This window comes from Acanthaster planci, linkage group LG02, assembly GCF_054643075.1.
Source record: "Acanthaster planci isolate LZ-2023a linkage group LG02, COTS_SCS, whole genome shotgun sequence".
Taxonomy (NCBI): domain Eukaryota; kingdom Metazoa; phylum Echinodermata; class Asteroidea; order Valvatida; family Acanthasteridae; genus Acanthaster; species Acanthaster planci.
In genome coordinates this window covers 745,764-771,772 of record NC_141778.1, presented here as the reverse complement: position 1 = coordinate 771,772, position 26,009 = coordinate 745,764, and the positions used below count along the sequence as shown (strand labels likewise).

The 26,009-nt window shown below is 40.1% G+C and overlaps 1 protein-coding gene and 1 pseudogene across 4 annotated transcripts in view; one reads left to right on the top strand and one right to left on the bottom strand.

Moving 5' to 3' along the window:
* Positions 1 to 26,009, bottom strand: part of LOC110989898 (mucin-5B-like) — a 71,220-nt gene that overhangs the window by 8,815 nt on the left and 36,396 nt on the right. For 3 of the 4 annotated variants that reach the window (XM_087133531.1, XM_087133533.1, XM_087133532.1), the window contains 25 exons: positions 22,618 to 22,655; positions 19,289 to 19,414; positions 16,128 to 16,667; positions 15,734 to 15,897; positions 15,362 to 15,518; positions 14,383 to 14,626; positions 12,192 to 12,238; positions 11,088 to 11,401; positions 10,707 to 10,851; positions 9,939 to 10,112; positions 9,372 to 9,539; positions 8,670 to 8,919; positions 8,120 to 8,407; positions 7,926 to 7,972; positions 7,319 to 7,513; positions 6,669 to 6,868; positions 6,143 to 6,250; positions 5,559 to 5,844; positions 4,326 to 4,516; positions 3,826 to 4,201; positions 3,287 to 3,522; positions 2,388 to 2,592; positions 1,825 to 1,963; positions 458 to 645; positions 51 to 227 (listed from right to left, as the gene is read on the bottom strand). In XM_087133531.1, the coding sequence (XP_086989657.1) occupies positions 51 to 227; positions 458 to 645; positions 1,825 to 1,963; positions 2,388 to 2,592; positions 3,287 to 3,522; positions 3,826 to 4,201; positions 4,326 to 4,516; positions 5,559 to 5,844; positions 6,143 to 6,250; positions 6,669 to 6,868; positions 7,319 to 7,513; positions 7,926 to 7,972; positions 8,120 to 8,407; positions 8,670 to 8,919; positions 9,372 to 9,539; positions 9,939 to 10,112; positions 10,707 to 10,851; positions 11,088 to 11,401; positions 12,192 to 12,238; positions 14,383 to 14,626; positions 15,362 to 15,518; positions 15,734 to 15,897; positions 16,128 to 16,667; positions 19,289 to 19,414; positions 22,618 to 22,655 (5,003 nt within the window). Of the gene's footprint in view, positions 1 to 50; positions 228 to 457; positions 646 to 1,824; positions 1,964 to 2,387; positions 2,593 to 3,286; positions 3,523 to 3,825; positions 4,202 to 4,325; positions 4,517 to 5,558; positions 5,845 to 6,142; positions 6,251 to 6,668; positions 6,869 to 7,318; positions 7,514 to 7,925; positions 7,973 to 8,119; positions 8,408 to 8,669; positions 8,920 to 9,371; positions 9,540 to 9,938; positions 10,113 to 10,706; positions 10,852 to 11,087; positions 11,402 to 12,191; positions 12,239 to 14,382; positions 14,627 to 15,361; positions 15,519 to 15,733; positions 15,898 to 16,127; positions 16,668 to 19,288; positions 19,415 to 22,617; positions 22,656 to 24,362; positions 24,650 to 26,009 lie in introns of those variants that run through there. The other variant, XM_087133530.1, reaches the window with a different exon arrangement.
* Positions 12,532 to 13,655, top strand: LOC147799771 (uncharacterized; annotated as a pseudogene).

Sequence of the window (26,009 nt, the reverse complement as noted above, 5' to 3'; positions counted from 1 at the left end):
CACTTAAGCCTAGAAAGTCCAAATCTTGAAGGAAGGGGACCTCTACTTACGACAGGGTATACAGGTTCCGTTGCCGTTGTCCATGGATCCCTCATTACAAAAGCAACCAGATACTGGTTCCATGTCGCACTCGTTTGGTTCCTTATCCCAGGGATAGCAGCTGGTGTAGATATCATCTGGGCAAGCGCACTCCCGGAAGTGCATCTCATCACTCTCACAGGTGTATGCTGTTGGTAAAAAGATGAAATCTCTGTTTAGGTTTCCTCCAAAAAGTGTGTTGATGGCAATTCCAGAGACATCTAGCTAGGCTGCAAGATCTTTGTAAGCATCATGCGATGGTGTTCTTATGCAGGTACTCTGCTCAAGTGTTAATCTCATGGCAGAAATCAAGGAGGAATCCTCTGTTTCATCATCAAAAATGACAAAAATAAAAATATTCAATGTAAGACAAACGTACGACAGAAGTCATCTTCACGCCAGTCGATGCAGATACCCATTGCTGAGCACTCGGCAACGTAAGCCTCAAAGTCCCAGCACGTTGGCTGTTTGCCATAGCAATTGTTGTAGAGACAGTTCTTGTAGAAGTCACCTGGATCAACTACATCATGGCATTCACTGAAAATGTCCTCATACAGTTTGTCACACCTGTGGGAAAATGTGAAACTCAGAAAGTGAATTATGTATTTCAATGCTTCTCCACCACAGCCTCTAAGACACTACAATATTTTCTATGAAAGAAAATGCCCCATTTCAATTCTCTTCACAGCCAAACTTTGCCACACTGTACAAGGAATGAGTAGCCATGCACTCCAAGAATGTAAAGGAAGCAACTGTAATATAATCATCAGAGAAGTCAACAAGGTCCTCCTAAATCAAATGATGGATCACTTAACTTACTCTGAAGTTTTAAACATTAAGAAAATGCTCTCATGACCAGTTCTATATCAACAACATACCTTCTTCAAAGACATTAACCCTAAACTACAGTGCCAAATTATATTGAAATCGGAGGATTGAGAACTGTAAGGGCTCTTAACCACTACCAGCCGGGGACTCCGAAATCGGAGCCGTATGGTTTATATGTGTGGCCGGGGTCTCCGAACTCGGACAAAGGAAACAGGGCCCTGTAACAAAAGACCGTACTCCGAACAAAAGACCAGGCTGCTGGGCATGACCGGCATTTTTCACTCTCAAAAGTGGTGATAATCCAGCGTTATTTTGAAACCGTATTCCAGGGTTTGGGGTATTTAGAGCAAGCGGATTACCACCGGGGACAAAAGCTCTCCACCACCGCAGTGGTGAGCCACACAGCACCGCTGCATGCTAATCTGGCCCCTATTGAAAAGAGGTCTGCAGTGCACTGAGCCAGGTTCGTGAACAAAAGACAGTTGTATAACACCGCACAATCTGGGCTCTGTTTACAAGGCTGCAGGCCTGGCTGAAATATTCGGGCGTCAATGAAGGTCACCTGTCAACTTAGGGTGGTGCCTGAAGATTCGCGTGCAGCTATAAACGACTGTTAAATGGAATGATGAATTGTTGAAGGATTTTGAAAACCGGCCCAGCATCCTCAACGTTGAAAAATGCCCCGGCACGAAGTGGTTAAACTGCATTGTTTTATGAAACAAATATGTTTTAGTCTGTAACTGAAATTTTTCCAAGGACTGGATAAGAAAATTGGGCAGCAGTAAGAGTATGATTTCTTCAAGCACATTACTGCCAGGTCTGCATCCCTGGCGTGATATCCCAACGTAGGGATTCGCCATGTACCAGCTTAGAGTTAGAAGTAATAGGCTGAGGTATTTTGATCTATTTGCTACATACCAGTCAATAATATCAGGGCCTGGAATACATTCTGTGGGTTCAACATCGCAGCCACATTCAGAGGGTACTGATGGTGGAGCTAGCCAATCACAGCAAGTGCCTGTCTCCTCACAAGTAGGAAGAGGATTGCCGCAGTTTCCTTAAATGAAGATGAAAAAAGAAGAATTTCAGTCATTATCACATATCTCTAAAAACTGCAAAGTTACAATGGTAGTCCAGTTATTCCAAAGTACAAAATGAAGGTTGCCATATGTTAGTTGGGATGGCAAGTACATGTTATGTGTACAAGTTAAACTCCATCAATACATCTGCTTGCTAATTCACACACTGAACATATTCCCACTGGGCCGCCCTCAGGTGCTTAATCCCAACTTACTTTGCCTTATTGAAATACCAAACTGACTAAATCACTGATCGCAGACCTTAAAAAGGAGATTTGTTTGTTCCTGCTTTAGACGTTGTAAGTGGTTGAACCTGGAATTGTTCTCAGGAAACCATGAAGAAGAAATCGACATGACTTTCTCCAAGGTTGAATATCATGAAGAAGTTTGGATTTTACTCACCACAAAGACCCTCTGTGCTGTTATAGTAAATGAGCTGTGGGATCTCCACCTTGAAGTAATGAAGGTCAACAGGTAAGTAGCGGACTTGCAAGCTGATACTGGGGGCGTCAAAAAGCATGTACAGTCCAGATTCGATGATTGTGAAGGAATCATGTGACTCAACAGGTGGGACGTAGGTGGTGCCATCAATGATGACCTGGTACTCCTGAATGAGATCAAGTTGTTAATTCTTTAATGAAGGAAACCTGTTTGTGACTGGTTATGGTCAAGGTGCTGGAAATATATTTAGATAGATCTAGCAAAGGCCGCAGTTGATGGGGGGGAGATTTCAGTGAATTGAGGCTTGACTAAGTGGCAGTTGGGGACAATAGTATGCTCTCTGTAAGATCTGAAATTTGACAAGGCATTTTCCTGTCCTTAGTTTAAGATAAATGTAGACATCCCCAACCCTCTCTTTGTCTGGCTTCATATTATTAGTATAAGAACAGTCAACATAATGAAGGGGAAGGGTTTTCAAGCCCAACATTTGTGATATATCAACAATACTTGAGCAAGTTGGAGGTAAGTCTGGACAGTAGTAGGGGATTAACAATGCCAAAGTACTACAAAATGCAGAGTGTCTGGAGAATCAGTAAATTCATTTGAGAGTGAATGGCTAGTGATTACATAGTAATTAACTGGTGATTGATTTCTGGTTACTTGTGATTACCTAGTAATCAACTGGTGATTGATTTCTGATTACTAATGATTTTACCTAGTAATCAACAGGTGATTGATTTCTGATTACTTGTGATTACCTAGTAATTAACTGGTGATTGATTTCTGATTACTTGTGATTACCTAGTAATCAACTGGTGATTGATTTCTGAGTACTTGTGATTAACTTGAGGATAACCTACCCCTTGATCATTCCTCTCTGCCAACATTCTGATTCGGTGTCCATCATACAAGATCTCGATTTCCCTAGGACAGGTGGTTCCAGGGAACAGACCACACTCGATGTTGTGTATGAGGACGACAAATCTTGGTGGATCCTGAATGTCTTTGGCCAAGATGTAAGTGCAGAGGCCTTGGTCGTCAAACTCAATACCATTGAAGTCAAAGTAATGAGGGTCACCATAACCCCAACACTCACCTAAGACAGGAATGCATCAAATGCAATTACGTATGTCATGCTTTGCTTTATGACGGGCTGAAAGAATGGCTTGAGAATGGAAGGCTTGAGAAATGTTTGTGCACTTGAAAATATGCCATCATGTAGGAGAAATTCAGTGATTTACAATGTCAACGTACATACATGTAAATCCCAGTTCTTGTTTCAGCCTAAAACCCGCAGCACCTTAATTAATAATGAACAAGATCTTGATGTTGAAAACAGTATACTCAGACATTGTGAAGATGGATTGAAGATCCATTTTAGTAAAAGTAAGTCTCTCACATATTCCTGGTGAAGTAGTTGGCTGTGGTGGTGGAGGTGTTGTTGATTCTTTGGTGGTTGTTGATGCAACAGTGGTTGTTGATGCAACAGTGGTTGTTGATGCTTCCGTAGTTGTTGATGCAATGGTAGTTGATGGTACTTCAACAGTTGTCGACGCTTTAGTTGTCGACTCTGCAGTTGTTGATGCTTCCATAGTTGTTGATGCTTCGGTAGTTGTTGATGCAATGGTAGTTGATGGTACTTCAACAGTTGTCGATGCTTTAGTTGTCGACTCTGTAGTTGTTGATGCTTCCGTAGTTGTTGATGCTTCCGTAGTTGTTGATGCAACAGTGGTGGTTGATGCAACTGTAGTTGATGCTTTGGTGGTTGGAGGTTGCTGGTGTGGTTGGAGGATCGACAAAATTCAAGTCATCCTACATGTAGAACTACAGCCAAAAGATCCCTAAACCAGTGAAATTACTTCAGGTAAGAACTTGAAACAACTAAATCCAAATGGTTACCTCGGTAGGTGGTGGCGGGCATTCCTCTACACACTCATCATTGTGAAAGATGGTACCTGGTGGGCAAGCACAGCCTTCCACACAAGTATCCATGCAAAGATCATCAGGGAGAATGAATTGTTGGTTCTCACATGAAGATTCACAGACTGGAATACAAGGCTCATAGGTCAGGCATCCTTCACACTGGATAGCTGGTGGAGAAAAAACATACCCAAGAAATTTATCAGGGTGTAAATAGGACTTGTGGTACATTAACTTATCCTACTCCGAATCTGCCAAATCAAAGGCTTTTTCACAGTATTTGGCTACAGTCAAAACCTCCAGCTGTTATCACTTTGAATAGGAACTGCAGCTGATTTCACGAAACGTGGTATAACTTTGAGCCACGCACAAGCCTTGTGCCACAAATGTATGCCGTAGCTGCACAATATAGTAATGCTCGATTTCACAAAAGTTGTGTAGATGCGCCACATTTTAATAATATTAAATATCTTGGACGAGGACAAAAACGGCTTTTATGATGGCTGTTGTTTCCAATAAAACAGCAGTCACCAAACAGTCATTGAATCACATCCGCCCGCCATTTTGCAAAAGTTTTCGTCTTTTCTTCGTCGGGACCGGACAAACAGTTTTGCATTTTTTCACAGCCGAACAAGTTTATTATTAACTTCTTGAACAACGTTGTTCGTTTCCGTATAATCCTTAATAATTTCAGTCATGATGAGGCTTAACCGGACCTGCAAGTCAGATCATTCATTTTTGCTTCGTTTGGTGCCACTTACGCCACCTAAAATGACGTGTAAGTTATGCCATCATTTGTTGCCTAAGTCGCAGACTTACCCGCACATAAGTTTCATGAAATCGATCTTACTTTGTTGCGCAACTTATGCAATAAAATGTGGCGTAAGTGGAGCTACACCATTGCATAAAGTTTTGTGAATTTGGCAGCTGATGTCAAAGTTCAAGTACAAAGAACTCATACGTGGCAGAACTGGGGGTATTCAGCCAGCTTCCTCCAAAGGAGTTAAATGTGTTAAACTTTACCGATATCCCTTAAGCTTAAACAGTGGCAAACTGGTGAAAACAATTAAATAGTTAATACTTTAATGGCTGTTGAATTTGTATTTGGGCAAACTTTTTTTAATATGAGCCCTGATAATATACATGTAAGTGGTAAGAGAGCAACTTTGGCGTGAGTTGAGTGAAAATTAACTTTGATCAGACGGGACTTACGACAGAGGTCCTGAGTCCGCCATTTGATTGGTATTCCTTGCTGGTTACACATCTGTGCATAAGTTGCGATCGCTGTACACATGCATTCACAATCTCCACCAGAGTCACAGGCACAAGAATCAAAGACACAGTTATGGAAGTATTCAGCTGGGGGTACAAACTCGTGACACGGCTCAAAGACGGCTGAGTTGATGATGCCACATGTCTTCTGAGCCCAGGTCTTGCGGTGGGGGTTTGTCACGCAGGGGTCAGTAATTGGAGGTGGCTTGCCACAATAATCATGCAACTATTAGGAAGGAAATATAATAGTTATTACCAATCTCTAGGAGTAAATAGTATTTATCTATTGCACTCCTGGTGGGTTTTCAAAGGCTAAATTCAAATTTTTTAATGTGGAATATTCTGTGGTGGAGAATATCCGTGAAGCTCTATTACCCACAAAAAACTAATCTTAAAGAACTTTTTATCTTTTTCTTTACTAGATGTTCGAAAGCCAATGAAAGTCTCTTTCTCTGTAAAGAAAAGCTTAAATTTTAATTTTTGCTGTTTCTGTATTTCAGGGTGAGAATAGTTGTTATATGTACCTTCCAGCTGTTTCCAAATTCTATGGGATCAATGAGAGGAATACCGCCCCCAGGAGGCAGAAAGTCATCCTCTTGGATGTCATTGTAGTTTCCACAAAGACCAGCAACCTGCAGAAACAGAACAATTAAAGCTTTGTGTTCCTTTTAATTTTACAAGTCAGCTTACAATTATATTCACTATGAGCACAGATCACTTCATCAGTTCCTTTTTACTTTTCCATGGTTAGTCCTGCCAAACAAGGAAACCAAGGTAAACTTTTGTCTTACTGAACATTATTTTTGTGAATTTGTGATTTTTTTCAGAGAAACAAAGACAAGCTTTTATAACCTTTCCAATTTAATTCTTCCTGTGCTGCATCGCACCCAAAACTTCAATGTCTGCACATAAGAGAAACTGTCCAGGGCAAAGCACGTGCTTTACAGAAAGAAAACATTCTCTTGAAAACACAAATAAGCAATACCAAGATGCACGTATCTTTATATCATGGTGGCCCCGAAAGTTCAGTGTGTCATAAATGAAACTTACTCTGTTAAAATGTTCCGGTGTTACTTTGACTTCTAATCTGGTAGCTCGATCCCACATCAATGTGACACCGATGGTGGTGTGGACAAAGATATAAAGGCCTGCTTCGGTAATAATGAATTCACTCAGATCACCGACACCGGTATCCACCTCGATTGGTTTCCCACGGACAAGCATGACTTTCTCCTGCTCAGCACCACTTCCTATTACATAGTGGAGAAAGATTAAGTCGGGTCCTTCCAAGATCATAATAAATGAGACAGATCCTGTGAAGTTGTCACAAGTAATTTTTTTCATAGGCATATAAGAAAGAGCATAATTCAGCTCTACTTTTTACTAGATAACAGACCACACTGCAGTGAATTAAGATAACAGCAAACAATGATGTTCTATTATAAATGATATAAATTATATTGTGTTGATTTCTATTGTGCAAGATTTGTAAAACGTTTTCAACTCAAACTTAAGTAACATGTGACTCATCAGGCCGGGTTGAGTCACAATTTTCCCAGTTAGCCAGCAAGTCATACCTTGAGCACCACACTCAGCACAAATGTTGTCTGTCTCATCACATTTCAACTTTTTCTCATGGCCACAAACCGGTGATCAAAAAGTATGAACGATCCTACATGGAAAGTCAAAAAAATCTCTACCTATTGCCATGGTGATGGCCTTGGTGCAGGTGACTCCTCCTGATCCACAAGGCACGTTACCAACAATGATGTGGAATTGCTTGACATCTGGGAAGTGGCTATTGGTGACCAGGACATAGTCACATTCCCCTTGGAAGTCATATCTCTTAGCATCAAACGTCTGGTAGTGTGGATCACCCCATGCAATACATGTCCCTACAATGGCCACAAGAATATAAAGTTGTGTTATGACCCTACTTTATACATGTAAATACCTGCCAACATTGCCAAGTCAGAAATAGGAATATATCCATTTTACGAGCTCAAAGCAAACAAAACCCCCCTACAAGAGAAGCTATATTCATGTAAACACTGTATGCATGTGTAACAACTGCCATTCTGCCAAAGCAAACAGTACCTAGCTCTTCTTTCTGTAAATAATGCCCTTGATGGGATTTTTAAGGTTTTTTTTTGGTCTTTTTATGGATATCGGGATGTTTCTATTTTTTGCAGTCGGAACAGTTCCAATTAAATCAGCAGGTACATGTACCTGTTGGCAAGTATGTGTATGTAAACATCAGGCAGAGGGGTAACTCCTCATTTCCAATTATTTTTGAGCTAACCTTACCTTCACAATATTCATTCCTACATGTCACTTTGGCATTCTTGCAAGTACTGAAAACAGAAAATAATGTTTGTATTAATGCAAAAGAATAATGCCAATGAACAACATTTTTGACAAAATGAGAAAAAGTAGCTAAAGTCAACTTGAATCTCAGTTTCTATCTATGATAGACGTGACTAGACACTCTGAACACCTACCAAACATGGCATCCAACACGCTTGACTTGGCCGGGCTCATACACATCTCCTTTGTATGTACACTGGCATTCAGAGACAGGTATACACTCTCTGTTATGAAGCGTGTAATCAGGCGAGCACTCACATCCTGGTAAGCATGGCCCTTCACACACAGGTGGATTGTGGTAGTTGGCACAAGTACGTCGGCATTCTGGTGGAACAGTGCACTCACTGTAGAATTGGTTGTCTGGACAGGTTATGCTTGGGCAAGTGGTATCGTCACATTGCCACTTACCTTCTTGACAAATGCTAAAAGACAAAAAATAAAGGAATGTAGAAACCATGCCCAATCAACAACAAAATATGAATAAGCAGGAAGCATACTAAACATTATTCTGGTTAAGTCTTATTCTAAAATTTACTCAACTCACTAATTCTTTGACGTTTCTCATTACAGTGAAATGTCATTTTACACTGTTGCAGGATAATTCTACACAGATACACTAAATCATATTTCAACTAAATTTTCTCTGACTTTTCAAGCACTGTATCTTTCTATACAAGTACTTACCATGTTGCACAGTCCCTCTCAATAGTTTCACCACTATCATACCACTTAAACTCGTCATAGCATGGACACTGGTGGCCAGGGATACAGTTGCCACGGTGATCAAGCACCGTGCCATTATCACAATGGCATCCTTCGACACAAACATCCACACAGTCATCGTTGTCAGCAAAGATACGAAGTGACTCACAAGACGTTTTACAAGAGGGCCCACACTCTGAATAGGACATGCCTGGAACTTCACACGGGACATCTGCAGGAAAACCACCAGTAAGGGGATGAAAAGTCCAATTTTGGTTCAAAAAGTAGGTCCAAATGTTCATTTGAATACATTTTACAAGCTTATTATGGAACCTGAGAATGGAAACTTCTAAATTAGTAACTGAACCATTTAAGATCCAAACGGAATCAATAGGGAATACTCTTTAGATGTCTGCCGACAAAGTCTACTAGTACCTTAACTTCCAAGGTATTCCTACTAGAAATTCAAACCTTCCTGATTCCTCTAAACTCTTTGTACTGCAGGACATCAATAGCACATTCTTTGTACTTAAACTTTCAAGGGACGTCAAGCTGACATATTTATGACTGGGCTCTAATTTCCACAATCCTTCAAAATCCTAATGACAGTATTCAAATGGATTTTGAAGGTTTTTGGAAGGTTGAGTTGTAGTCAATCTCGTGGAAGATTGTTGGAACACATACCACATTCCGGTATAGCCTTTCTCCAGTTGTCTAATATGACACCCTTCTGTCGGCAATCAGAGGCATACTGAGCAAACAAAGGACAATGGTCATCACCATCATTGCCATTACAGACGTCATATCTGCAGTCCTCCAAGTATGGTCCTGGGTCTAAGACTCGGTGGCAAGCTGCAATGCCAAAATATTACAAGGAGAAACATAAAGCATGTAACTATGGAAACATGGTAATAGGGGTAAATAAGGCCTGGATTGATGTTTTACACCTTTTTATGTGCTTTATCTTTTCATGTGAGTCTCTAGTTTGTTTGTCTGTCCGTAGGCCAGGAAACAAAAGCTGTTACTTCACCCCCGGATCTAGATGTTGGCAAAGTTCACTGTTATATCAATTGTCAATATATATCTCTATTTACATGTGATAGACATTCTTGAGTGTTTGAATGACGAAGGTAAGGGCTTGAATCCAGAAGTATATGGCACTCCTCTTGCTGAGTTTCTAACTGTTGAGAGGGTAGGATGAGGGTATGTGCATATTATAAAAAAGTCAGTATTCACAGGGAAACTACTTACGCTTGAATACATGCTCAGTGAGTAACTTGTTACAGTGCTCAAAGGCAATATCTTTCTTCTGCGAGTACAGCTCACATACATCTGGGGGTTCTCCAGGAACATCTGGGCAAGCCTCTCCTTCATAGCCGGCCTTCCAACTATTTCCAAAAGCCACAGCCGAGGCAACTCGGTCACCTAGAGTTGGGGTTTGGGCATGCAGTAAATTTTTACTCATAAAATCTGCCAAATCTGTACACAAAATTTGAAACAAATTTTTTTCTAAAGTGGGTTTCAGCAGGAGGGTTCGACCTTGACGCAGGTCCACTAGCCCAAGTCGAGTAAAAACCGCGGGGTCTAGCGAAAGCCCTCGTCTGGGTAGTCTGGCGGTCTAGTTAAACAATATTCTGAAGTAAGCGACGAAATAGTTGATTGTGATGCATGCCCTCAAGCTCCTGCTGGAATTCCCATGGCCATTTATGATTACTCATCAACAATTAAACAACAGGCAGCACCGAGTGCACACTGTTATGCATAATGTTGGAGCAGAAAGCACTAGTGCCAAAAACGAATGTTGACATTTGGGGGAAGATGCGGACTAGTGAAAATGCTGGCGGACTTGTAAAAGCCATCACTGCTGGTCCGGCTGGCAAGTGAGAAAAAAGTTATGGCAAACCCTGGTTTAAGCAATACATGTTCCGTTATATAGGGCAATCATTATTGTTATCAAATTCTGACATATAAGTTGACTGGAATCACTCTTTTAATCCCAGTTAAGTCAAATTATCTCACCACTTGGGGTCATGAAGTCATCTGCTTGGTTCTTGTTGAAGGTTCCACACAAGCCACAGGTCCTGTTGAACTTACTTGGTGGAGCGACAATCTCAACACGATTCCTGCCATCCCAACGAACCACCATGCCATTACCGAGTGAAACCTGACATCACAGAAAATTAGGGAAATAATGGCTAAATACGCTGAATCGATATTGTAATGGATACAAGGGCCAAGATACTCAATCAGAGCACACTAACGATGCTACAGTTGGCACTGAAATGAAACAGAGGAATCTTGAGAGTAGAGAAAAGATGCAAAAATCTAAAAACTCATCAGAAAGCATACATAAGGGAAAGGTTGAAATATTTACAGGAAAGTCTTTACAAAATCTTTTACCACTGTCAGCAAAGTTGTTGGGCGGTCCACCACTATTCCATCAAGAGTAAATGGGAACTGTGTAATGTCATTGCCATTGACAACAACGCGGTGGCCACCATCAAGTCTGACATAGTCATTGTCATTCTTCACGATCACTTTCTGAGTGCAGGTTACACCAGGGTGACCGCACTGGGCATTGTCAGCAATAATCTCAAACTTGTCATCATCATTCCAGCAGTCTTTGACCAGGTAGTATGTACATGCTCCCATGAAACCATAGTGGGTGTCATCAAAGGTCTTGTAATGAGGATCACCAGAAGCCCAACACAAAGCTACAATCAAATACAATACAAGTCCTCCTTGAAATCTTTGATTTGCACACAAGAATCTAATCTATAAATCTGTAATGGATACAATGGCAACCAAACATTTGTGCAGGTATGTAGGCCGGAAGCTGCTGTCTCTACAAATGATGGAAGTTGTGACTTTCAACACTTGTGCTGGAAATTCAAATATCTTAGATACAAATAAGCCATTTGCGAGTTAAATTTAAATAAAACCTGGTACACTGAATTCTTTAAATTCACGCAAACATAACAACTTGAATTCTCTATGCTAAAACCACTGTTGCTATACCTTGTGATTCGGGGCAAGCTTTTGCTTAGTTACATAAGAGACACCTTGCAACAATACACTGTTCTCAATGGATAAGAATGGCACAAAGGAACCAGTCCATTCCAGAGATGGTGGTCGCTATGCAAAAGCTTGCCCCAAATCATGAGGTATAGAAACAGTGTCTTTAGTCTGGGAAATTAAAATTGTTACATTTCTATGCAATCAGATAACACAGTGTACCAGATTTTATTCAAATTTAACTTGCACTGGCTTTTTCACACACCTGACATTAAACAATTAAAGGAGATTGCACCTAAAGAGTTAACTACGGTTTCAGGGAACTAATTCATTCTTACATCTCTTTCTCATTGCTAAACAGTTGGGATAAGGCTGAAACATACCTCAAAAAACTCTAATGAAAGAAGTTCAATTCATGACAGATATGAGACAAATGATATAACCATTTGTGTGTGGTAAACTTATTAAACAAAATTCAAGAGCACTCACTTTCACAGATTTTATTGGTGCATGTCCATTTGCCACTGTTACAAGTGCTGTAAACAAATAAAAAAACATGGTGTAACACAAAACAGTACTCTAGATTTGAAAAAAAAAACTGGATGTTTTTGTCAGGTATCAGTGGAACACTTTGTGTTTCCAAGCAGCATTTAGTAATTACTCTTCTTGTGACTGAAGAAACTGGTATTCGTGCCTGCTGCTCTGCCATCGTGAAGAGCAGACACACAACTCCCCCATCAGTGATGGCGCGACACTTACGAGACGTGTACTAACCAAGAACAATTTCTCCTTCATGGACAAACACTATCAACAGGTACATAGCCCAGCTATGGGCACTCACGTGGCTCCTTCCTTTGCTTGCCTCTTCATGGGTAACCTTGAAGAGCGCATGCTTACTTCAGCACCATGCCGCCCTTGGATCTGGTAGAGATACATTGATCATGTATTTTTCATCTGGACCAGTGGCAGTCTAGATATCTTCATTAACCATATAAATTCTTTCCACAGGACAATTAAGTTCACTTCGGAATATTCCCTCCATCAGGCAGACTTTCTTGATGTCAGCATCCGGAAGGAAAACCACCATGTGACTACTGACCTGTAATCCAAGCTCACAGATACCCATCAGTATCTTCACTCATCCAGCTGTCACCCTAGACACTGCAAGACTGGCATTGCATACAGCCAAGCAATCAGACTGAGGTGCATTTGTTCTATTGATTCAGATTTCTCCTGTCATACACAGGAACTGATGAGGCATTTGATTGCAGGGGGACACAGCTATCACCAGGTTCAACGCTCTATCAATAGGGCCCGCTCCATCCCTAGAAGTCTTGCACTCAAGGAGAAGACCCCCTTGAAGAAACCATCCCCAGGGTTCTCTTGGTTACCACTTTTTACCCGCGTCTCCCTCCCCTCTGCAAAATAATCAACGACAACCATCGTATTCGGCACACTTCAAACCGCCTTGCCAGTGCCATCCCAGACACCCCTTATCGTTTGGGCAGAGGTACCCCCCTTGGATACCCTTCCCCCCTCCCAGCAAGGCACTTTCAAGTGCGAATCTAACAGATGTGTTGTTTGCCAGAACCATGTCCTGGAATCAGACACATTCTCCGGACACTCCTCCGATACCACCCACAGAACTAAAGGTACTATCACTTGTAGCTTTTCTAATGTGACATATCTTATCTCTTGCAGGGTGTGCAGTGTTCAGTATGTTGGAGAAACCAACAACTCTCTCAAGAAGCGTTTCTATGGCCACAGATCTACGGTCAAAACCAAACGACTAGATACCCTGATAGCCACCACTTCAACCTTCCTAACCAGGGCACAGAATCGCTTGGGCACCTTAAAGATACTGTTCACTTCAACAGGGAGAAGCTTTGGATCAAGCACCTCTGCATCATACAACCCCATGGCCTGAACATCCAAGAGGGAAACTATAACTAACACTCTTTTCTTTCCCTCTCTTTTGTCTGCAGTTCCCCCCCCCTTGGATCCAGTTCGTTCCATTGTATTTTTCTTGGATCTCTTCCCACACATCCCTTTGTTACTCAACCATGCCTTTCATGCAGTCCCCTTCACCCCTTGCCCTTTATCCAGCCTGTAGCTTTCTTGACCTTTCCTTTTGTCCTGCATTTATCCATGCTTGGTGGATTCCACGTTTGCTTGTTTGTCCAGTCCACTTGTCATTTGCCTTTGAGAGAGATTCTGCTAGTATCGAAATGTCAGGCCCTCCATAGTTTGTGACTTAAGAATTATACTACATTGAAATTACACTATATTGAAATTGTACTACATTGAAATGTCTGGAACATCACACTTGAAATATCCCATATTCTGGATAAGCCTTGAAGCTATGCATGGTGGAAGTACTAAATTAGGTTAGGCTTGCGGTTGCACCATGTACAAGAAAAATATCTCTTTTATGAGTGTGTGGTTCTGAAAAGAACTGATGGTAAACACTCTAGTCACCCTCCTGAAGATGAACAGAGCATACTGTTCGGAATGTCGAGTGTTCACCATTGATTCTTCTTGAAACCACTCACTCATGAAAGAGATTCTTGATGGTACATGGTGCAACTGCAAGCCTAACCTAATTTATCCCATCTGTTTTGGACTACTTGTGAGTTCTACAAACAACAATTTCAAACAATTTTTGGAGAAGTGGCATTACCATTCATTACAGCCATCAGATATCGTTGATCCCGTTTCATATTCCACTCCATTACTAATGCACGGACAGTCTTCTTCCTTCACACACTGACCATCACTGTTTTGAAAGCGGTCGGAAGGGCAACGACAACCCTCAATACAGCCAACAGAATGATCTTCTTCACAGTCGCTTGCTGCTGAGCCGCACGTCTGGGTGCAGGTAGTTCCACAGTTCTGATAGACAGTCCCTGATGGACAGGTCCAAGCTGAATACAATGAATAGGGGGTAAGACAAGGCAGAAAAGAACATTTAAGATCAATTGTATAACAGTTTGCTGAACTGTAAACTGGAGTAAACTCCACTACATTAAATCTTGCAGGATTAGATTAAATTATGACAAAAATCAATTATTTTGAGATATTCTATTTAGATCACTGATATAACATCAACTTTGGTAAAAAAAACAGGACACATTTCAGGTTCAAATTATTACTGCTTTCTAGAAGAGACAAACTGGCCAAAGATCAGGATTTTCTTCAAATTCCTTTTTTTTTTCAAAATCAACTAAGTTATGTGATGCCTACAACTTGCTGTAATCACTTTTTACCAAATCTTCTGAAATCAGCCGAATCAATGATGACCTCCTTGGGGCAAAATTCAACTATACTACATTTTTCGTTTTCTCAGAGCGACAAATTGTGTTCCACAGACACAGCATCAGCTATGAAAGGGAAAGACTGGGAAAAACAGCATTTGAAAAACGACCAATTTCAAATACAATTTTCTTGAAACCTAGTTTTTCACACTCCAGTTTTACACTCCTCATGAAAACGGTGACGAAATATAATACTTTTGTAGAACCCCTGTAACTGGTCAAAGTCTGGAGGCCTCTGAACTGTAGTGCCACGTTTCTACAGTCTGCAATCAATTCTGTCAGTCTAATGTGTCACTCTTTGGTTACAATGAACAAAACAATAAGAGATCAAAAGTCTGTCCTTACGACACAGATCATTGTTTCTCCAGTCTAACTTGACACCGTATCGTGCACATTCTGCAGCATACGCTGTCAGGCTGTTGCACGCACACTCATCTTGGCCGTTCTGACAATTGCACACATCCCTCTGGCAGGCTTCAATGTAAGGATTGACATTAATAATCTGTATCAAAAACAAAACCATTACATAGAGCATTATTAACTCAATGGGCACGGGGCAAAGATTCCATACTTACAGAGGTCTGAATATATGGACAAACTCTTTCAAATGACGTACTTACAGTATAGTCTATTTCTCCATTGTTACAGCACTCAAAATTGACCATCAATGAAGCCCTATGTGCTAAGTAACCATTTGGTATTATCTTAGTGTCTTACCGAATGACAACTCGCGAAGGATGGTTCATCCTCTAGTGCCTTGCAGGTTGCTTTGACAAAATTGGAAAGGTCAATGAAGCCCTTGTACTGGTGAACTAGATGAGGTGGAATAAAAATCTCTGTGCACAAGACACTTGGCCTTGGGATGTCTTCACAATCACCATCTGAAAAAAAAGGTTCAGTTTGTTTCTCCATAAGATCTTTTGGGGGTGTTGGTTGCAAGGCTGCAATGCAAGAGAAGTGTTGGAAATTACAGCAGAAGTAGCTGCAACACCAAGAACAAACAGAGAGCAACACAAACAACAATACGACGACAATGCTAACCAGTAACCACACTACAGCAGCAACAACTGCAGCAAAAGTCACAAACATTTCAAGAAGCACATTTTTGTACCTTCTTTCCAAGAGAGACCAAAGTCATAGGCATTGTCGTATGTTCCAAACGGTCCCTTGAAGTCATCAGATGGATCGTCATTGTAAACTCCACACAAGCCACAGGTTTGCTGTCTCAGGTTATCTGAGGTGATGTAGACGGTAACACTCTCATCACCATCATACAGCAGCTTGTAACCAAGCCCACTGGTGACCATGATACTATCGCCAACCTTCTCTATTACCAGGCCATCGAGTGAGGTCGGGAGATCAAGACTGGACAACTCATGCCCCACCACCAGCCCAGGCCTCAGGTAGATTGGCGATGCAGCATCACCGTTATGAATCTCTACAGTTCGGTTGCATGAGACACCGGTACCTGGTGTGAAACACTCCATGTCATTCTTAATGGAGATACGGAAGGTGAAAGATGAACAGTCCAGGACCAGCGTGTATTGGCAGGCACCGTGGAAATTAAAGGTCTTCCCATCAAATGTTCGGAAGTGTGACTGAGACCAGGCAGTGCAGTGAGGTGCAACGCTTGGGCCTTGCTGGCCTGATGCTGATGAAGAAGAAGATGACAGATCAAAATTAATGATTATGCTACGTAAAAAGTCCTCATCCAATTTTTTCAGAGGGAGGAGGTAGCACTTTTGGGGGATTTTTTTCCAAGGTGACGGATTTTCTTGATGCCTTTTCTGATACTTCTACCATCTACAGGAGCTTCCATTCTGGCTAACAGCATCTTGAACTTGCATTTATTGCCATAAATTTTGTTTATAAAAATAAGAAGTCGACATACTTTGGAAAATTAGCCAACAAAGAAGGAAAAAACGTAGCTGGGAAAAAAGATTGACGAGACACTAGTTTAAGCTTTTCTTTGACCCTGCCATAAAGAGGTACGTGGCCGAAAAATAGCTTGTTTAAAAAAATTATGGTTTCCAACCCAACGACAACTCATTCACACAAACCAGTAATTGGCGAGTCATAAGGCCAATTGCAGTAAGAATGTTTATGAAGCAGGTACATTTTTTTTTAAATATGGTCTCACGAATATTGTACAATCAAGCAAAATAGTAATTTTGTTTATGAATGCACAAGGAATACCACTTTGACTTTACTACAATGATATTCTCATACACATTTATTAATCAATATAAAACCTGCTTTGGGGGTGGGGTGTATGTGGGGCATCAAGGATGCACTTCTGCAACAAAAGGTAAGCACAAGGATTTTGCAGTATTTACTCTGGCTATCAACCTAAACATAGACCAACTGAAGCTGAAGACACTTAAGAGAAATAATCTTATTCAACCACATAATTTTGTAGACCATTAGTAATTTACCATTACGAAAATATAAAGGGGTTTTGAATTTTTTTTAACTGATAAGATAAAGTTGATTGTTGAAACAAATTCTTGGGGTTCATAATGCGTGCGATGATGGTTCAAAACGATCTTTGCAGTTGACCATTTTTCTGAAATTGCTAAAGCTTAAGCCGTAATCTATACAATTGCCAGAATTTATTCAAGTCGCCTGCCGTGCACACGGCTTATCATGCAGTCTCAGCGTGATACACCCACGCAAGCTCGCCTCACATTACAGTTCGTGGTTTTCTGAGGCGAGTCTACTTAGCAAGTTACAGCCAATCAAAATGCGTTCAAGGAAGGCGCGACCTTATCGTTTTATAGAACTAGTATGCATTGATAGATCGTTAGAAGCTGCTGTCGCCGGTTATTGTAAGTAAAATAAAAACATTTTATTATTCGTTAAACGAATTAATATATACACCTCACAGAGTGATCAAATTGGTTCCTGTGGTTTTTCCAGTTTGAAACCCATTTTTGCTAAGATGATGTTTGCTATTAATTTCAGTAAAGAACTGACCGCAATCAGGCAAGGTTTTATATGTAAACTTTTTTTACCCAGCTGTGAGAAAAATTCTCCACTTGACGTTATAAACTATGTTTTTAAGGCCTGTTTTAAAACAGAAACTTTTGAGAAAGCTAAACCTTCAAATCGCTATCAAATCGAAATTATTGGTTAAGACGTGATTAGGTATTCAGCACTTCTGTCCTCTTTTATTAGATATTTTTTTGTCCAGGCACGGACATTTTCGTGTTTGCAGACGACAACACTCATAGTCAAATGAATGCGCTCGAGCTATAATGGGATTAATCCAAAGCAGACATCGCGAAGTAGACAAACCAGGCAACTTTTGTTCATAATGTGAAAAGGTCACTGACAATTTCTATGTCACAGCAAACATTACATCAAAATGGTCGGTGGTTAGACACACCTTGTTGCAATGAAATGAGATTAATCCAAAGCAGATATCGTGAAGTTGACAAACCAGGCAACGATTGTTAGTAATGTGAAAAGGTCACTGACATTTTCTTTGTATGTCGCGGTAAATGTTAGACAAACCTTAGCACAGTGGCGCAACACTGGATCAGGCTTTATTCGTCCGATCTGGCCCACAACTGCCGTGAATAAACAAGGCTTTTACATCGAAACGCGGACATTCGAAATGTGGAAGTTGTACATTATCGTATTACATTTACATGTATATCACGACGTAATAATTGTGTCACACTAGGATACCCATGGCATAACGTCGATAACGCGTTGAAGTGAGCATTTTTCACCTTGAACAAAATAAACTTCAAGAATAAAATTACGGCAGGAAATTTACCTATCAACGTGATATTTTCCAATAGGAAGCAAACTAAGGGGAAACGTACCATCCTGGATCAATCTACATCTATCCTCCCCATCCAATTCCTTTTTCTTATCTACTAGGTGTACTTGAAGTAGGCCTAACCCAGCTATAGATTGATCAATCATTATAATGTATTACCAACACGCTTCGTATGGTGGCATTTTGCTGTCAAGGCTGTTATTTTTTATAGCACGGGCAGTAAGATGGGGTATCTTATAAACAACTTAATTGAGTGTAGGCTTCACGATTCAAATAGCAATGAGATATAAGGTGACTTAAAACTGAAACTCCAATTCATTCATGTCAAAGTGCAAGTAGGGAAATGAAGAACTGCCTATATCAGTCGTAGATCTGTTACGATGATTTTCCTTTCGTAATACACAATATATCAGTGTTCGTTTTACCCTCTCTATGATGATCATATTGTTTTAGTTGCTAGTATTGTAACCTTGGTAACTTACTGAGGCTTCTGTAGCTGATCGGCAGAGTATTCCTTCTATAACGGGGATGCGCGCCATCTTTGTATGAAGCTAATTGCGCACTCTTTTTCACCACGGGTTGAATGACATTTCTCTTTACGTCATACGCTGTCGAAATAAGAATACAGAAAAAAGTGGTTACGGTAAAATTAACAGAAACTGAAATCCTAATCGACCAAAAGTCTGCAAATACGACACATCAAAATTTACATCACCCACATTGGTCATACCAAAACTTCAAGCTGACCTGTCTGATAATAAAAATGTATATGCATTTCAAATCAAATCAGGGAACGTAATGATCAACGTAAAAAGGTTTCATAGAAAGGTGCAGGGGAATGATCACCAAAGTGTTAATGTTATTGTCAGGAACGCTTCTGTGATATCTCCTGAAATAAGGATGATAGAACATATATGAAACGGATACATCTCAGATTTATTTAAAAAGTACATTTTATCATATTTTATTTGATTTTAAATAAAAACAAAACAAAACAAATATAGTCGAATGTAAATACACGATGAACGTATTCACGAGGTTTATTTAACATAAGTTTTTAAGCGTTTTTTTTTCAACTTAATGCAACGTATTCAAATTGTGTCCTGCTGCTGGTAACATTAATTGAGTTTATTTTTCTTTTTATGGGATCAGTGCATTCAACTGTTGCAATCAGCATGGCATCAGTACGGACGTTGATAAAGTACAGTAACTGAGATATAGGTGGGGGACATGGTGTCTATTGACGTCAGCAGTGACCGGAAACACGTCAGTCTTAATCTTTCTAAAGGTAGGATGCCGGTAGATAACTTTATAGTAAGTGTAATTCTGTAACCTTAACATGCCTATCTTCTTTGGTTGTCAAGCAGGTACCCGATTTTACGTAATGCAAGAAGCATTCACCGGAGATAAGACGGTTGGGTTGTAAAATATTGCATTGTTATCAGCGTCTGATACTCTGAACTCTTCCAACAAAATTCCAGTGACATGGAAACTTTCTAGGCATACTTTTGATACTTTGATAGGAGTAGTCTAAAGGCTTAATCTAATTCACCTTTTTCGAGAAGAAGGCTTTCCTTCAACTCAATAACAGTCTGTTTCTTTTGTTAAAGTTTCAAATTCCTTTAAAACATCAAATGTGAATGCAATGAGGTGAGGCCACGAAGGAATTATCTGGCAACGACTAACAAAGCGTGCCCCTTTAACTCCCTGAGGTGGTCACTGGCTACAGCAGCTGCAGCTATCTCCCATAGACGTGTGCATTATTGCAAGCCGTAGCCAAGTAAATCAGGCAAGGCTTCTTGGATTTGTAGTTGAAGCAATAACCTAAACGATCCCCGCAAAATTCATCAAGCAAGAATAATTCGGGTAACTCTGATAAAGTTACCTTTTAAATTCAAAATTTATTGCAGGGCTATATTTTTTCGAATGAAATAAACGTTTTAATGATCGCTTAATCCGCATAGTGTTTAAGATTTTAACGGATTGATCAACAATTTCACATTTAATACATATATGTACCCCAATACATGTAAGACGGCATTGAAACCTCCGGGCATAAATTCCAGTCTTTCGGTGAATCAAAATCGTTTGGGATTTACAAACAGAACGTGAACGGAGGAAATACTTGAAACATTACAAATTATATAGAATGACCGTCACACTAATGCCGTTAATTCATGCAACAAGTACAGATGTCCACCATGATAACCATAGATAAAAGTATACTCAATTTGCTGGTGTTACCCAGCTAATCCGCAATCCAGAATCTCGACGGCACATCTTCATTATAAACCTGGATTACATTGAATTTATCTAAAATCAATACTGTGGCTTTCTCGGTGAGAAGCTATTTTTTGGCGTCAGACATTAATCGAATAGAGTCAGTCCTGTGGTTTTTGCGAATCCTGACAGCACACAAAGGAATAAAAAATCGGATTGCAAAATGAATACCTCAATATTTGAAATAAAATAGCAATAAATTGTTCTGATTTTCGGAGGGAGGCTCTACAACTTCCAAAGACTTCAGCTAATCATTATTTGTAACTAAAACAGTTGAGATGATAAATAAAGCAGCGACAAAAAAGCCTAATTTGCCTACAGATTTATTTTGGAAAAGCATCAGGCGTCAAATTACTTTTGTTCCCTATCAATTATAGTTTAACTCCTTGCGTGTGAGCATTCTTCCACGTGCAAAAGTTGAATACTAAACCATACCTTTGTTTACTTGGGTAAGTTTAAATATAGTTTACACAAAGAAAACAAAACAAAACAAAACGGGAATCGAGGCTTTAGATTTTAGACTTGTTTGCTTAAGCCTTCAATATATAGCAACTCCTTGTAAAGCATCTCAGTGAAGAGGTGTACCAACTGCAAACCAACACAAAGTACACAAACGTTTGGTATGACGTCACAAACTATATGATTAGCCTTTTTCGGTCACCAAGCGAAGCAATTATTGACATTTAGCACAATACGTCAGAAACAAACAGGGACGTGTTCTTTGCTTTGTTCGAAGACTTTACATGACGAGATATCCACTGCTGCCTGTTCACAGGATGGGTGCTTAATTGGTGCAAGTGTGGTTTCGTCATCCTGGTTTTTGAGTAATGAACACTGAACTACGTCCTTCCAAATTCCTTTTACGGTGATGAAATGAAAACGGAAATCTCAACAATTAATAGTGGGAAAAGAAAGCACACAAACACACACAAAAACAAACCACCTCACTAAAACAAAACTAAAGCAAACAAACACAAAACAAAACACCTCAACAGAACAAAACTAAAGCAAACAAACACAAAACAAAACACCTCAAAAGAACAAAACTAAAGCACACAAAAAACGAAACAAAACACTAAACCACACAAACAAGTTTAAAACCCTCTCAACCTGTCAACCACTGACAAATTAGTCCATTGAACAACCAATCTATCGATCAATTATTTTCCATACATCCTTCAATTGATCGATCAATCCTCCAGCCATAAATGAATCCTTTAATCCATCCATGGACCCATTTATCTGTCGCTCTGTCAATCCATTGATTGACCCATTGATCTCTCTAGCCATCACTCAATGCATCAATCGGTTGACAGTTCACTCATCGACTCATCAGTTCATCAATTTATGCTGTATCAATTCACCAAACCATTGATCAATCGACACATGGATTAATAACTTCAATATAATCACTCAAAAAAACAATAAACCCCCCCCCAAAAAAACATAAAAGTGAAAATCCCCACACCACCAAGCATTGCTCCTTAATGCAGCCTTCCGAAAACATTACGTATTATGATAGCTCACTTACCTTCGTCCGGGTCTGAGTAACTTGGATGCCAGTGTCGCCTGAAAGAAGGGAAACATTGACTTGATTTCTGACACAATTTTGAAATGCTGATGAAGAGGTCGTACAGCACATTACTTCCTGAGAAGCTGATGGTTAAATTACCAGCTTCTAGATGTCAGAGAAATTGAACACATGATGTGCAGAGTTGAACTCTAAACGATTTGGCACAAACTAAGTTTATTCCAGTGCGTGCTCATGTTGATTTGTATATTTCTCATTTCTTTGAGAGGGCAAATTGCAACTGTATGTGAAAACATTTTCTAGTCGATGTACTTTCTATACAATTCAAGGGAAATCCGGATTTTCAGAAAGGGGCGACTGTGCAGTGCGAAGTCCTTAGTCGCAAATGCAATGGAGCCAATTTAAAATTCATTGCCGTGCAGATGGCCGGGGGCGTGCTCCCAGTGCGCCCCCCTCCCATCCGCTGCTGAAATTTATTCAAAGCCTCCGTCAGGGTAAATTCCCATTCCTATCGATAATTTTCTGTGAATTATAAACTTGGTTGATAACATAAAATCTTTTCAATGTACGTACAATGATCAAATACCCCGAGGCCCAAACCAAAAATCTCAGAAGAATGATCCACAGGCAATCGGTGAGATTTCAACAGATAACAATGACCACACTGTCAGTTATTATAAGACGCTATTGGTAGAGCACTTCATCACCATTTCTGGTATGCTTTTGGCAAATACTCGAGTTCATGGGTTGTGCCATGTGTAGGCACCTGTTTTATTGGGCATAATTGGGTGTTGGTGGGTAACTATCGGGTTACCATAATATCAACCTACAAACAAGCTAAAAACGTTTCATGCAAAGGAATTTTGTGGGCTGAAATTTCCACTTTCAAAAACAACTCCAACAATACAGGTCCAACTTTTTAAAAACTTTACATATGCCAACAGTCTATAAATTCAAGAGTAGGTTGAACTTCGTCTGTCGCCTACAAAACACCTAAACCAGAAAAATAAAACCTTCGAACGTTTTAGTAAGTTAGCTTTTGGTCTACAGTGAATAGTGAGGAAATCAGGCGTTTTGTTGTAGTGTATGAAATGAACAATTGACAGTGCCTCCAACTTTGGTAGCAATGCATATATTTTATGTCAGGTAATTTTTGAAAATTTGAAGTGAATGGGTTCGGAGATTACACAACTTCAAATTATTCTTTTCATAAAGAAAGAGCGGCTTTAATTTTTTCGTACAAGCATGAAAAAGGCTAAAAATAAAACAAATAAATACAACTCGCTACATTTTGCAAAGCTGTTTCTAAAAGCCGGTTTAAGTAATGTTTTCAAAACTTTATACAAGGTCATATTATCAAGTCATGACCGAGCCAACGCAGGAAACCCTTCAGCCTTTGTAGCACTGAACGATGGAACTTGGACCGTTTGTATTTATACAAGTAAAGGATCCCTTCTAAGAAGAAACGTACCCACAGTTTTTTCAAATAATAATCGACGTGTCGATCAGTGTAATCACCTGCAGAACATCACTCAAACAGCTGTCGACATTAAGACTTCACAAGTTTGCCCCAAGAAGTTATGCCAAACTAAACGAACGAAACAATTATTATACATCTGGAATATTCCTTTATCAGACCATGATGTTATCTTTTGAAATGACACATTCCTGAATGGTATTCCCTGGTTATCTTTTCGAGAATCGCCTTCACTTAATAGAAAAACAGACCCTAAAACTGCACATACCAAGCATCACCGACACTCAGTAAAGACGCCGTGCTCCACAGAAAAACTAGGCCGAGAATTAGCCGGCTTCTCCCGGCCAAAGCCATAGTGTTGGGTCGGTAAACAGCGATCTTCGGTGTTTTCTAGATACCATGTGCCGTCATGTGAAAGAGGAACACATTGGCTGCCGACTGGAACCAATACTGATGAGTCCGGGTACCTATCAACACAGATCCTTTGCTTGATATCAGATTAAGGTATGGGCTAAAGATAAGAACTCGCAAGGCCCTCCCTTAAAATGTTGGGCACAAGTGTGTACACAACATGCCGCCCGCAGGGGTGTCAAACAGTCGCCGTGGCTCATCACCTATTTTTTTCAAAGTTGAGGTCCAAAGTTAACTTTGCTTGGTCAGGATCGCCCGGGAGTTTGCTGATCATCGCTTGGCGGGTAAGCCGCACCCTCTTTGAAACAGACACCAAGCAGGCTCACTCTTGGGTTGCAGTTTGCAAATTGATGAATGTGGATCCACTTCAAACGACCTAAAGTCCGTTTACTGAGCCTTTGATTTATTGACACAGCTGAATGTCAGGAACTTTGAAATACATATTCATCTCAGAGACAGCATAGGAGGTTTCCAATTTGTTTTGATCTTATTTAATTAATTTTAGTTAAACTAATTACAGATTTAATGCGAATAATCCAAATGTCACTGTTGACCAAAATCAAGGTGTAAAAGGGATTTGATATAACCTTGATAAAAAGATGTACTCTGTAACGACAGTTGACAAGGTTTATTCTAAAAGAATCCTCCAATATTTTGGGGCCATCCAATTCATAGTGCTAACAACCGAAAAGGTCCAAACGGGAAACAAATTAAGTGTGCCAAACCATACAAAAATTATCCAACACGGCGGAAGCATGTTACATTCTCGCTGTTATTTTCAATTTATTGAAACACTTTTTGGCCTTTGACGATATTCCTGTCAGTGAATCATCAATAACCAAATGACCAGGTGAAACATGACCAACTATTCCACGTATCTTTCGTTATTTGGTTACAGAAATCAACTGACAATTAAAGTGGCTTTAGTTTCCCTTCCACTGAATAGATTTATTCGTAATAAGTTTTCCACCCCACAGACAATTCTTTTCCTTCAGAATCCATCACACACATAAATAGCGTGTTTTATTAGCTCTCTGCCCCTGCCTCAACAACGGCCAATCAAGCCTGCCTTGGTAACCGTGTCACTGGGCATGCCTTGAGTAAATGTCACATCAACTATGTACACGCTGCTATCAGGATTTCGTCTGATCATTGTGGGGATTAGACCGGGGGAGATAAAAACGAACACAAGTTCAATAGGAGAAATGCACAGTCTGGGTAACACTGGGGTTACTATGTGCGATATTGTGCCCATGATTCGGAAACTATCAAAGAAAAAGGGAAGGCAGTAGAGGGCGCTAGACATGGGATCTATCTCTTTTAGATAAAACTAAATATATGTAGACAGATAACAATAGATTTGCACTCAGTCGGTGTGCAAGAAATGCTCATGTTAACCGTAATCTCGTTTTACCCGAGCTCGTATTACCGAAAGGCAACTTTTGAAGGATCTTTTGAGTTTGAGTTCTTGCGAACACCTTTCCACTGAGGATTTATTTAAATA